Source organism: Crocuta crocuta, unplaced genomic scaffold, assembly GCF_008692635.1.
Source record: "Crocuta crocuta isolate KB4526 unplaced genomic scaffold, BGI_CrCroc_1.0 scaffold29, whole genome shotgun sequence".
NCBI classification, from domain to species: Eukaryota; Metazoa; Chordata; class Mammalia; order Carnivora; family Hyaenidae; genus Crocuta; species Crocuta crocuta.
Window position 1 is genome coordinate 4,454,445 of NW_027533280.1, and position 14,996 is coordinate 4,469,440.

Here is a 14,996-nt window from a genome sequence, read left to right on the forward strand (position 1 = left end):
TTTTATAGTTTCCATTCAGTGTTTGGTCAGAAGGTAAAGGTAATGAAAACCACCATGGAGGGAGGCTGTCTCGTATGTGAGTATGTACTTAGGGTGGATGTTATGGAAAAGATGGATGGGAAAAGTATGAATAATTGTTTTAGAGCCTGAGCCATAAAGAAAAGGAATAAAATGCTGGACCCTTAAAGCTTGGTGTTTTTTCATGTATTGGGTTGTGCTAATGACATGGGTATCCCTGGCTCTGTTGGCACATTAGCTTTACACAGAAGATAAATTGTTCTAATACCCAAGGTTACACCACCAAACCCATCTAAGGCATTTGAAAAGTATTTTCGCTCTCAGAAGGGAGACCATGTAAACTGGAAGAGCAGTGGAAAGTTCTCATTGGTACTGGAGAAATATTCCAATGTCAACATCTAGCTTTTCAAGGGTTAATTCATCTTTCTATAGTATTCTATGAAATATTATGTTTTAAGCTATAATTCATAGAATAAAAAAGATAGACAATAACAATAACAGGTATTGGCAACAATGTGGAATTGTTGCTGGTGGGAATATAAAATGGTGTGACTGCTTTGAAAAACCTATCTGGCAGTTTCTCAAAATGACCCAGCATGTTTCATTCCTAGGTGTCTACCCAAGAGAATTGAAAACATATGTCCACCCAAAGTCTTGTACGCAAACATTCATAGCAACCTTATTCATAATAGCCCATAAGTGGAAACAACCCAAATACCCCTAAACTGATGAGTGAGTAAACAAAATCCATGCAATGGAATGCAAAAGAATGAAGTACTGATACATGCTACAACACATATGAACCTCAAAAACATATTAAGTAAAACTAGTTACAAAAGACCACATATTGTATGATTCCATTTGTATGAAATGTCCATAATAGGCAAATCCAGAGAGATAAAATCCAAAATCCAAATAGTGATTGCCTAGGGCTCAGGAGTTTTAGGGTGGGGACAGCTCTATGTGTGTCTGTGTTTGTATGTTTGGTGGAGGGTGGAAGGGATTGCTGATGGGTATAGAGGCTTCCTTTGGAGCTGATAAAAATGTTCTAAAATTGATTGTGGTGCTAGTTGCACAATTATGTGAATTTGCTAAAAACCATTGAACACTTTAAATGGATGAATTTTATGGCATGTACATTGTATTTCAATAAAATTGTTAAAAGAGATAATACAGTATTTCCTTGATTCTAGACGCATATTCTTTCCCATTTTAATTGTTTTTGCCATTGGGGTATATGTTACATTTTATATGTACATTTAACATGATATTGTTTTTTAATTAAAACAATTTTTTTAACGTTTTATTTATTTTTGAGAGAGAGATAGAGACAGCATGAGCAGGGGAGGGTCAGAGAGAGAGGGAGACACAGAATCTGAAACAGACCACGCTCTGAGCTGGCTGTCAGCACAGAGCCTGACGTGGGGCTCAAACCCACGAACCATGAGATCATGACCTGAGCCGAAGTCGGATGCTTAACCGACTGAGCCACCCAGGTGCCCCTACATTTAACATGATATTTGTTGCTTAATCAATGGCATCTTAGAATCAAGGAAATACGGTATATTTAATTCATATTTTAAAAACCACTATAGTGTTGCCTCTAAAAATATATGGTTAATACATGTTAATTGGTGGCTTTCCATAAACTCTCTCACTCCTTGTAGTCTTATAAATTCAGGTTCAGGCAATACCTGGAAGTTGCCATGCATTTAATTGTTGGTGTCATTTCATTCTTTATTCACTAAGTTTACACTTTCTAGGAGAATGTTAATTTTCAGGACAAAGAAAAAAATTTATTTTTCTTTTAATTTTTTTTTTTTTTTTTTTTTTGAGAGAGAGGGAGGGAAGGGCAGAAAAAGAAAGAAACAGAGAATCCCAAACAGGCTCCACACTGTTAGCACACTGTTAGGACTTCACAAACTGCAAGATCATGCCCTGAGCCAAAATCAAGAGTTGGACACTTACCTGACTGAGCCACCCAGGTGCCCTAAGAAAATAATTTCATATGATTTTTTTTCTCCTTAGTGTAATGTGTATCTTTTTAGTATATATTCTTTGGATTTGATATAGTTTCCCTCAAAACTTACTGTAAAAAATTATGATAAGTCTTCAAAAGAAATCTATAAGTTATAGCCATTTAAAAATTAATATCAATAAGTGATTTGTATAGGTCTACTCTTACTAAGAAATTATTAGAATTTACCACTAATAGTGCATTTCTTGAGGGGCACTTGGGGGGCTCAATTGGTTAAGCATCCAACTTCAGCTCAGGTCATAATCTCATGGTCTGTGAGTTTGAGCCCTGCACCAGGCTCCAGCTCTGAGCCTGGACCCTACTTCAGATTCTGTGTCTCTTTCTCTGCCCCTCCTTCACTCATGCTCTGTCTCTTTCTCTGTCTCAAAAATAAATAAACATTAAGAAAATGTAAAACAAATAATGAATTTCTTGAAATGAAGGTAATGTGTATGAGAACTGAAAGATTTGGTATGCAGAAAAACAATTGATCAGAGAAGTTTAATACAGTTTAAAATGTTCTGCAATATCTGTTACCTTGAATTTAATTAGGATAAATATGTTATTATGTNCAGGTGCCCTAAGAAAATAATTTCATATGATTTTTTTTCTCCTTAGTGTAATGTGTATCTTTTTAGTATATATTCTTTGGATTTGATATAGTTTCCCTCAAAACTTACTGTAAAAAATTATGATAAGTCTTCAAAAGAAATCTATAAGTTATAGCCATTTAAAAATTAATATCAATAAGTGATTTGTATAGGTCTACTCTTACTAAGAAATTATTAGAATTTACCACTAATAGTGCATTTCTTGAGGGGCACTTGGGGGGCTCAATTGGTTAAGCATCCAACTTCAGCTCAGGTCATAATCTCATGGTCTGTGAGTTTGAGCCCTGCACCAGGCTCCAGCTCTGAGCCTGGACCCTACTTCAGATTCTGTGTCTCTTTCTCTGCCCCTCCTTCACTCATGCTCTGTCTCTTTCTCTGTCTCAAAAATAAATAAACATTAAGAAAATGTAAAACAAATAATGAATTTCTTGAAATGAAGGTAATGTGTATGAGAACTGAAAGATTTGGTATGCAGAAAAACAATTGATCAGAGAAGTTTAATACAGTTTAAAATGTTCTGCAATATCTGTTACCTTGAATTTAATTAGGATAAATATGTTATTATGTATTAATTCTGACAACTAAACAGAATATCCAAAGACATTTATAGCATTAGTAATATTTCATTTTTTATTTGAATTGATAGTCTTTATTTTGCTTTGCCCTTCTTAGCCTAAAGAGAAATTATTTGGGCCAGGAAATACATAATTATTCACTTAGTAATAAAATTTACAAATAAAATTGTGTTTTATGCATCTCTTGGGATGTTTGTGTAAAATATAAATGTAAGTAATGTTAATAGATACTATTGAATAAAATCAATTGCATTGTTAAGTAGTAATAGAAATAAATGGCTCAAAAATGTAGTGCATTCGTAGAGGTGGATTAGGAAGAACTTAAAGGAGGACCATGGGGGAGAAGAAGGGGAAAAGTAGTTGGGGAGAGGGAGAGAGGCAAACCATGAGAGACTCTTAAATGCTGAGAACAAACTGAGGGCTGATGGGGGTGGGGGAAAGGAGAAAGGGGGTGATGGGCATGGAGGAGGGCACTTGTTGGGATGAGCACTGGGTATTATATGGAAACCAACTTGACAATAAACTATTTAAGAAAAGAAAAAAAAAACTATAGTGCATTAATTCAGTTTTTGTTGAACATCTACTACATGTCAGGTACTGTGCTGAGTGCTAGAATAGAAAACAAAGATATTTAGGATCTCACAGTCTAATACAAGAACAACAGGCAGTGAACAGTTATAATGCGGCATCATGACTTTGCTGATGGAGCCCAGCAGGGTTCTGTGAGAACGAAGAGATAAGGCACCAAATCCTATCACAGAGTCAACTGGCTTCCCGAATGAGGTGGCACCTGGTTAGGTTCAAGTTGGAAAGGTAAGGAGTAGAAGGCATTCCATGCCAAGCCTCATTAACCAGAAAGAACATAAATGTAGATGAAAAGGGTAGGCTTCTTCTGACTGCTTGTCTTTGAAAAGAGGGCAAGAAAGAAGAAGAAGAAGAAAAAAAGGCAATAGAGGGAGTGTGCAAATGAATAAGAAAGTACCATGCCTAGACTTCTTGTGTACTGGTGATTGTGATAGTGATTGTGATAGGGGTGATTGTGTGCTGGGGATTGTGAATAGGAGTGATTGTGTGCTGGAGGAGAGAGTCAGTTAGACAAACAGAAATTGAAGATTCAGGAGGAAAAGGTGAGAGCTGGTAACAGCCTTTCCTGTGTGCAGTACATTGAATTTCTGCATCAATTACCACAATATGTTAATTGTTGGCATATCTGACTCTGACTCAACTAAACTCCACATACTAGTCACCAAGTCATAACTGGTCTTTCTATTTCCAGGGCCTAGCATGCTAAATTAAATTACACAGACCAGGCAGTCAGTAAATAGCCTATTAAGTAGTTACAAGGTAGGAGTAGACCCCAAAACCCTGGATAGGAAGAAAATGATCTTTTCCACAGATAAGAGGGGAATCAAGTAAGAAAAACAGGGCTGAAAACATAAAAATAAGGTGTTATGTGTGCAGTATGTGTTCTTTGGGGCAGAGTGTAGGGAGTAGGAAATTAAGGAGTTCTTGCTTTGTTGACATCTTTCTGGGAAATAGCTTTAAGGGTTGTATTCAGCAGCCTAGGAAAAGAGTAGATGAAACATGTTTAATTGATCCAGGTATTTCCTTTAAGAAGGTCTATCTAAACTTTTTAAGTAATGAAAAATAGCTTATAGAAAGTTTCTATTTACTTAAATAACATGAAAAATATTTTTAGTGTAGGAATGTGCTTTGTATTTTTTCAGAGTAACAGCCATGTTGTAAAACACTCATGGAAGTTAATTCATCTTTATACTCTATACTTTTGTGAGATTTATTATATAAAAGAAGCTACTCATTCCACTATAGTAGGGTCAGAGAGATGTTTTAAGGGGGGTTTTAATCAGAAAGTTTCCTGAGTGACCGTGTATTTAATTTCACCAGGATTTTGAAAGATAATTTTTCAAAAGCTGCATGGAACATATGACTACTCTTCAAGGTCTTAAGTTAAAATTTTTAAGAGAAGAATTTTAAATGTGATGGAAACCCTATTTTTATGTTTCTTAACAGTTTTATTGAGGTAAAATGGATGTTCAATAAACTGCACATATTTGAAATATATACTTGATAAGTTTTGACATAAAGCACACACTGTTGAAACCATCAACCTTAATCAAGATAACAAATATATTCATCACTCCCAAACATTTTATTGTATCCTTTGTAATATCTCACTTTTGCACCTTTGTGCCCCTCTACTTATCCCTAGGCAACCACTTTCTGTCACTATACAGGAGTTTGTATTTTCTAAAATTAGAATCTTTCTTTTAAATAGGGAAAATAATATTTAAGAATTTTAAGTCTTTAAAAGCATTTTAGTATTTGATTCTTTACATCTCTGATTACGTGTAGTATGTTTAAGAACTTGAAGATGGAAAAACCAGTCACCTGATAGCGAAAGGAGCCAGGATGTAGACTTAATCGGAAACCACATAGGAATGACTGCCTAATTATAGTCTGATTCATTAAATACTCTCTCTTCCTTCCCTTTCTCCAGTCCCTTTTTAAGGGGGAAAGTTGTAGGGATGAATGGAAAACTTGTGATTTTGCCATTAATAAATTTTTACTTGTTAATATATGGTTAGCACAACAGAACTAAAAATAATTTTTAAGGTTGGGGGCCAAATTTATTAAGCAATCTACCTACGTAGATTACTTAAACCGGAAATCCAATGTTTTAAAAAGTCAAGCCAGAAATTTGTAAATGTGTCATGGAAAGATCTGAAATAAACCTTTTAAAGCTCTCTAGGCTGGGAATTTATAACAAAACCATTATTCACTGAAAATCTCTGTATGTGTATGCTTGTGTACTCTGCCAAAATAAGAAAAATTATTAAACCTTTAAAATGTAATTTGAGTTGCCACTACTATAAGCTAATACTTTACAATATCAAAACTACCAACATGAAAAGTCAGAAGTGTTTCTGAATGTAGATAATTTCTTATTTTTTGGATTCTAACTTGTACCTTTAGTAATGTTTTCATTGGTTTGAAGCTGACAAATTACAATATATTACCATTTATGAAATATTAGAATAGAAATATAAATTGCATCAGAAGTATTGTAAAAGTTGGGGCACCTCGGTGGCTCAGTCAGTTAAGCTTCCAACTTCAGCTCAGGTCATGATCTCACAGTTGATGAGCTGACATCTGACAGCTCATAGCCTGGAGCCTGCTTTGGTTCTGTGTCTCCCTCTCTCCCTTCCCCTTTCCTGTTCATGCTCTGTCTCTATCTCTCCCAAAAATAAATAAACATTAAAAAAGAGAGAGAGAGAGAGAGAGATGTATTGTAAAAAANGAAAGAATCTGAGTGGGATTTCATTTGTGTTGTCATTCAGAAGATTTCAATGGTTGGGGCACCTGGCTGGCCCAGTTGGTAGTACATGTGACCCTTGATCTTGGGGTCATGAGACTGAGCTCCACCTTGGGTGTAGATTACTTTTTTAAAATTGAAAAAAATATTTCAATGGTTAACTTATTATACAGAATGCTTTCAATAGATAAGCCTATTATTCAGATCTTGTATTTTAAAGTGCACAAAGTACCACTATACCTACTCTCTTGGGCTGAATAATTATTTTATTTTTAAAGGTTTAATGAAGAGACTAGAAGAAGAGATAAAATTTAATTCTTACATGGTAACTGAAAAATTTCCTAAAGAATTAGAGAGCAAGAAAAAAGAATTGCATTTTTTACAAAAAGTGGTTTCAGAGCCTGCCATGGGCCATTCTGATCTTCTTGAACTTGAATCTAAAGTAAGTGACAATCATTTTCTTTTTATAACTCCCATTTTATCTCATCCCCAGTACTGTGAAAATTATGTGAACTGCTTTCTATGGTGTCCTGCTCTTAACTCTTAAGTTCACCTGTGATGAGTTGACAGTTTCTATGAGGAATTGTTCTTTGTGAGAAATTATAGCATGTAATGCTGTTACTTAATCTATATGATGTTATACAGACCTAGTCAACTGATTAGGAAACTAAGTAGCTTGAATATGTAAATTAATGCATATGCTTGACTCATAGGTTTATGTATTCATAATCATTTAGATGGTAAATTTTTAAATATTCTGCATATCATTAGTTTTTGTTTCCAAGAATAATATTATAGCAATTTTATATTTAAAGCTAATATTTTTGTTTTCACTCATGTGGAACAGGAGAAACTTAACAGAGGACCATAGGGGAGGGGGAGGGGAAAAATAGTTAAGGAGAGGAAGGGAGGCAAACCATAAGAAACTCTTAAATACTGAGAACAAACTGAGGGTTGATGGGGGTGGGGAGAGGGGAAAATGGGTGATGGGCATGGAGGAGGGCCCTTGTTGGGATGAGCACTGGGTGTTATATGGAAACCGACTTGACAATAAACTATGAAAAATGAAAAAAATGAAGCTAATATTTTTATTTGCCTTTTATGTATGCCTGCTTTGGAATTACTAAACTTTCTTATAATGTTCATTGGAACCTGGTTTTATATTATACCATTTTTGTTCCATAGAAATAAAGCACCAATCAGATATATATTTTTAAAAAACAACAATTAAATGGTATAACAATTATTGAAAGATTTTGGCTTACTAATCCTTTAATATGCATAATATGTGCTTAATAGCCACTCTAATTAAATACATAATTCTTGCCATTTTATTTCCTTTAATTTACTTAAAGAAATTAGATGTCCAAGTGACATTTGGCTCAAATTTAATGTTATAGAATTAACAGGAGTGCTCTAGTCTTTTCAAGGGATAGATATACTGAAAGCCATGTAATTTTTTTTTTATTTTTTTGAGGGACTATATGCTTCTATTGGCTTATTTACTTTTATTTTATTACATTTGGTAAAGGATTAATGAATAAGATAAATGACAGCTATCAAAGAATCACAGATCATTAGAACAGGAAGGGTTATTAGATGTCATTCATGAACCCAAGTTCATGAATTCCTTGCACTAAATCCCTCATGAATGTTAGTCTGGATTTTCTTTATTACTTGCAGTGACTTGAAGGTCACAACCTAGGTGAGGGGTAACTTTGGATTTTTAGAAATTGTCTTTTTGATAATAATGTATAAAATTTCACATAGAATAGGATAATTTCAACATGGATGGTTAAATCCATATAAGTAATCAAAGTATATAAATATATATCACGAACTATGAAATGTAAATTGTTTCTAAAAATAATTATAATAACCTACTTAGAATGTTAATGGACCTGTTCCTCCCATGAAATCACTGGTGATGAGAACTGAATTCAGGGGCACCTAGGTGGCTCAGTCAGTTGAGCATCTGACTCTTGATTTGGCTCAGGTCATGATTCCAGGGTTGGGGGATCAAGCCCCATATCAGGCTCTTTGTTAAGCGTGGGGCCTGCTTAATATTCTCTTTTTCTCTCCCCTGTCTCCCTTTCCCCCATTTGTGGTCTCTCTCTCTCTCTCTCTCTCTCTGTCTGTCTCACACACACACATACAACTGTAAATTCAAAGCTTGGTTTGGCCAGATGTCCCTTAGTTTATGTAATCATAGGGAGAGTTTAAACCTTTTTTTACTTTCATGCTGTTTTAGATAAATGAAATAAACACACAGATAAATCAGCTGATTGAAAAGAAAATGATGAGAAATGAACCAACTGAAGGCAAACTCTCACTATACAGGCAGCAGGTAAGACCACTCTTTCAGCTTTCATATTTAGATCTTTAATCTTATTGGTGAACATCTTTACAAATACCTTAGGCTCTGTGGTAGATAGTCTTAAAATGAGAAGGAAGTTAAGAATAAATGTTCTTCTGTTATTGCTAATCTCCAGATTATAACAAAGAATTTGTGGAAAAACCACAGAAGACACATGTTTGAGTTTGAAATTCAGTACACCTGATAATGCTTAGTTTCCTTAGCCTCCACCAACTGTGGTGATAGAGCTATTTGTGCTTATCTGTAAGTGCGGAATTTGATTTTTTAAATGAAAGTTTAAGTGGTATAAAATCAAAATATTTATAATCTTTAATAAATTAAAGACAATATGTTTTTTCAGGTTTCAAGGTAGTTTGCAAGCATACTCCTCTAGGATTTTGATGGTTTCCTTTCTTACATTTAGTCTTTTTCAATTTAGTCCATTTTCAATTTATTTTCATGTTTGGTATAAGAAAATGGTCCAGTTTCATTCTCCTGCATGCTGTTGTCCAGTTTTCCCAACACCATTTGTTGAAGAGACTCTCTTTTTGCTATTAGATGCTCTTTTCTGCTTTGTTGAAGATTGATTAACTATATAGTTTTGGGTCCATTTCTGGGGTTTTCTATTCTGTTCCATTGATATAGGTGTCTGTTTAGTGCCAGTGCTTTACTGTGTTAGTGATTACAGCTTTGTAATACACCTTGAAGTCTGAAATTATGATGCCTTCAGCTTTGGTTTTCTTTTTCAACATTACTTTGGCTATTTGGGGTCTTTTCTGGTTCCATACAAATTTTAGAATTGTTCTAGTTCTGTGAAAAATGCTGGCAGTATTTTGTTAGGATTACATTAGAAGTGTAGATTGCCTTGGGTAGTATAGACATTTTAACAATGTTTGTTCTTCTAATCCATGAGTATGGAATGTTTTTCCATTTCTTTGTGTCCTCTTCAGTTTCTTTCATAAATGTTCTCTAGTTTTCAGAGTACTGATTTTTTTACCTCTTTGGTTAGGTTTATTTCTAGGCATCTTATGGTTTTTGGTGCAATTGTAAATGGGATTGATTCCTTGATTTCTCTTTCTGCTGCTTCACTATTGGTGTATAGAATAAGTTAAATTTTAGGGCTAAGATATTATTTTATCCACAACTATTAGATCCTGAGGGTATAAATGTTGTCTTGTATTTCAAGGCTAAAGGTTCAAATGAAAGCCGTGGATTATCTGAAAAGACCCCAGGCAGGAGGAATTTAGTAGGATGAGCATTCTATAACCTCAGAAAGTGTTGAGCTACATAACAAAGCATTTTTCAAGGATGCTAAAATTTTAAAAAACTTTTTGTAATGGAGAACTTCAACCAAATACAAAGGTAGAGAAAATAGTTCAATAAACCCTCATGTGTCCCTCAACTATAGCAATCATGGCCATTCCTGATTCATCTATACCCCCAGACCCAAATGGATTATTTAAAAAAAATTTTTAAACATATATTCATTTTTGAGATACAGAGCATGAGCAGGGGAGGGACATAGAGAAAAAGGGAAACATAGGATATGAAAGCAGGCTCCAGGCTCTGAGCTGTCAGCACAGAGCGTGATGTGGGGTTTGAACTCAAGAACTGTGAGATCATGATCTGAGCTGAAATTGGACGCTTAACCTACTTAGCCACCCAGGCACTCCCAACTGAATTATTTTAAAGCAAATCCTAGACTTCATATCACTTATAAATACTTCAGAATTTACTTCTAAAAAATAAATGCTTAAAAAACTTACCAGGATACTACATCTGAAAAATGTCATAATTCTTTAATATTGTCAAATATCTAGTCAGTGTTCACATTTCCTTGATTTCTTTTTTTTCTTTCTTTCCTTTCTTTCTTTCTTTCTTCCTTTCTTTCTTCCTCTCCCTCTTTCCTTCTTTCTACTTCCTTTTAATTGGGATCCATATGGGAGTCATACACTGCATTTGATTGATGTGTTTAAGTCTGTTTTAATCTATGGATTCTCTTTCCCACTTACTTATCTGTTTAATCATTTTTGTGCAATTTATTTATTGAAGAAACTTGTTTATTCATCCTATAACATTTTCTGTAGTTTGTATTCTACAGATCAAGACCCTATGGTGTTCTTTTAACATGTTCCTTTGTTTCCTGTATTTCCTTTATATTAGAACTAGAAGCTTGAAAAATTCTGGTTTGATATTTTTTTGGCAAGAATACTTTCTAGGTAGCATTATGTACTTCCATTTGGAGGTGATAATGCCTAATTGTCTCTTTTTTGGAATGTTAATAGCCATTGATTATCATTGCTCATACGTTAATTTCATTAGGGTTTATAAAATGTTGATACTTGGGGTACCTGGGTGGCTCAGTCGGTTAAGCATCCAACTTTGGCTCAGGTCATGATCTCATGGTTTGTGAGTTGGAGCCCCACATCCTCCTCACTGCTGTAAGCACAGAGCCTGCTTCAGATCCTCTGTCCCTCTCTCCCTGCACCTCCCCTGCTAGTGCTCTCTCTCTCTGTCTCAGAAATAAACGTTTTTTTAAAATGTTGATACTGTGATTCCTTCTTCATTTATTAGCTAGACTGCCTCTATAGAAAAACCTCTCATCAACTCTTTGGTTAAACTGAACTATAGTTCACATAGGAAAGGCAGGTACATGCTTGATTCTTTATTTATCAGTTTTAAAAAAGAATTTGTTTCCTCCACCTCATTTTCATCCTCCAACAGAAGTAATCAGTTAAGGTTAGTTTTTCATTTTTTGATTTTTTATTTAATATTTATGGGGTCTATCCATCAAAAAGAGCTAACAATTATAAATGTTTATGCACCAAATTCGGGAGTATTCCGAATATATAATATATATTTATATAAATAATATATAAAACTATTCATTACAAACATAAGCAGTCTTATTGGTAAGAATACAGTAATTGCAGGGGTTTAATACTCCACTTACAACAGAGGACAGATCATCTAGATATTTAATGTCCTTATGAATCGTAGATGTAATTATATTTGATAAGCTTCAAACATTTTCCTTGATGATGCTCAAATTGTCCCATTTTTGGCTACTAGGAGGCTTTTCAAGTTAACTTCTGATTCCTTTTTGATATTCTATTTGTCTTTGATAATATCCTTGCTTTCTGGTATGATAAGAACATTTCGATGTTAATCTTTTATAGTTTTTCTCTCAGCTTGGAATTAGACTTTCTTCTGTGAGCCTGATTTGTTTCATTAGGAAATTATATATAGCAACTGAAATTTAGGTATTAGCACTTTTCATTGCTCCTTGACTGGCCATCATTTTTAGATCTTTTTAGTGCACAAAGCTAGGAAATATTTTTTTTCTTCCTGTCTTCTTAATGTCACCCTGAGCTCATGCTTACCCTTCCAGTTTAATTCAAGGCTACTGGGCTTCTGCTTAACCTCATCAATCTCACATCTTTCTCCTTATCCCACACTGGAAATTCTGGCTCTCTGTAACACCACCATCATTTAAATCCATTATTTGCTTTAATCCACACTTTACACACAACAGTTTCAAAATAAAAGTAATAATACTACCACCAAAAATATGATTACTGCTGAAAACTTTATTTTGTTTTATCTTCAGGATATATGCCACTAGAAATATACAAATTACTGTTTTAAAGTCACTTAGAATAGTTCTTCTATATGGTTATGCCACATATTAAACTGGATACATATATATGTTTATTTTTATCTTTAGGGATTAGTTTTATAATTATTCAAGATATTTACATGATTCCAAGTCAATTCTAATAAACAAAAAATATTCAAAGAAATTTCTAGCAGCTACTACTATGCTATCCATCCTAATCTTTTTTTCCCTTATAGGTAATTTTAAAAAATTAAAGTTAATTCTTCCATTAAAAAATATTATTTATGGGACACCTAGATGGCTCAGTTGATGACAGCTCAGCTCATGATCTTCTAGTCATGAGATCAAGCCCCACACTGAGCTCTGTGCTGGGTGTGGAGCCTGCTTAAGATTCTCTCCATCTCTCTCTCTCTCTCTCTCCCTCCCTCCCTCCTTCTCCCTCCCTCTCTCTCCCTCTCTCTCCCTCCCTCCCCTCCCCTTCCCTCCCTTCTCCTGCCTCTCTCCCCTGCTCATAGATGTGCACATGCTCTCTCTCTCTCAAGATAAAAGTAAAATCCAAAACAAAATAATAATATATACATAGACTCACATATCTCCCTTCTGAGAGAAGAAGATCATATTATACACACTTTTCTTTTTAAAATTCTTAATATATGCTGCTAAATAGTAGAATAATCTTTATTCCTTTTTTTACAACTTTATTGATATTCAATTCACATACCATATAATTCACCTGTAAAGTGCATAATTCAGTGGTTTTTAGTATATTCACAGAGTTGTGCAACCATCATCACAATCACTTTTATTTTTTTTAATTGTTTAGTGTTTCTTTATCTTTGAGAGAGACAGAGACAGAGTGCAAACAGAGGAGGGGCAGAGAGAGAGGGAGACACAGAATCCAAAGCAGGCTCCAGGCTCTGAGCTGTCAGCACAGAGCCTGATGTGGGGCTCAAACCCACAGACAGCAAGCTGTCTTTCACTTGGCACAGTTTTTAAAGTTCATCCATGTTGAGGCACCTGGGTGGCTCAGTCGGTTGAGCGTCCGACTTCTGCTCATGTCGTGATTTCATGGTTTGTGGGTTTGAGCCTCACATTGGGCTCTGTGCTGACAGCTCAGAGCCTGGAACCTGCTTCAGATTTCATCTTCCTCTGTCTCTGCCCCTATCGCGCTTATGCTCTGTCCCTCTTTCTCTCTCGAAAATAAATAAACATTAAAAAAAATTTAAAGTTCATCCATGTTGTAGCATGAGTAGGTACTTCATTCTTTTTGTTACTGAATAACCTTCCATTGTATGGATAGATATTTTGTTTATCTGTACATCAGTTGATGGGAATTTGGGTTATTTTACCTTATGGCTATTATGAATAATACAGCAGTAGCATTTTTGTACAAGCGTTTGTGTGAAAATATGTTTTCACTTCTCTTGAGTATATTCCTAGGAATGGAATTGCTGGTTCGTTTGATAATTCTGTGTTTAACATTTTGAGGAAATGCCAGACTCTTTCCAAACCAGTCCTACCAACAGTGTATGAACGTGTTCATTTCTCCACATTCTTGCCAACGCTTGTTATTATCTGGTTGTTTTGTTTTGTTTTGTTTTTGTTTTTGTTTTTTAATCATAGCCGTCTTTGTTGGTATGCTTAATCTGGTTCACAGTACGTAGTTCCCCATTGAGTGGTTATGCTACCTTTTATTCAGCCTGTCACTAGTTGGTGGACATTTGGGTTGCTGCTGTTCTTTTGCTGTTGCAAATCATGCTTCCATGAACAGATTTTTGCCTATGTCTTTGTACATTTTTGCCAGTGGTATTTTTAGGATATATAGTCTTAGAAGTGAGATTGCTCCATCAAAGGGCAAATGTGTATGTAAGTTTGTTAGATATTGCCAAATCCCTCTCCATAGAAGTTGCATCATTTCTTGTTCCCACCTGCAATGCAAGAGAGTGCCTTCCTCCTCACTGCCTCCCCAAGAGGTTGAACTTTTAGAGTTTTGCCCTCCTTGTAGATAAGAGATGGTATCCTGTGATAGTTTTAATTTTCATTTACCTTGTTGTAAACAAGGTTGAGCATCTTCTTACATGAGTAACAGTCATTTTAATTCTTTTTCTATGAATTGCCCCTTCATGTCCATATCCCCATTTCTCCATAGGGTTGTTGGCCTTTTTTTTCTTTATGTATTAGAAATATTTACTCTTTATCTGGTTTATAATTGTAACATTTTCCTCCAGCTTGGTATTTGCCTTTTTAATTTGCTTTTGGTGGCGTTATGTCACCATGGGAAAGTTCTTCATTTTGATGAAATTAAATTTAATAGTTCTTTCTCTTATTATTTCAGGTTTTGAGGCATATTTAGGAACATTTTTCCCTCTTGTAAGTTACAGAGAAATTTACTCAGGTTTTCCTTGTGGATTTCTACGATTTAATTTTTTGTATTTAAATCTCTGATTTATTGAGGTTTTTTTCTGG

At 34.7% G+C, this 14,996-nt stretch overlaps 1 protein-coding gene across 1 annotated transcript in view; it reads left to right on the forward strand.

Moving 5' to 3' along the window:
• IFT81 (intraflagellar transport 81) overlaps nt 1-14,996 on the forward strand; it is an 84,212-nt gene that overhangs the window by 11,622 nt on the left and 57,594 nt on the right. The window contains exons 9-10 of the mRNA XM_077747911.1: nt 6,834-6,997; nt 8,807-8,902. Coding sequence (XP_077604037.1) covers nt 6,834-6,997; nt 8,807-8,902 — 260 coding nt within the window. The remainder of the gene's footprint in view (nt 1-6,833; nt 6,998-8,806; nt 8,903-14,996) is intronic.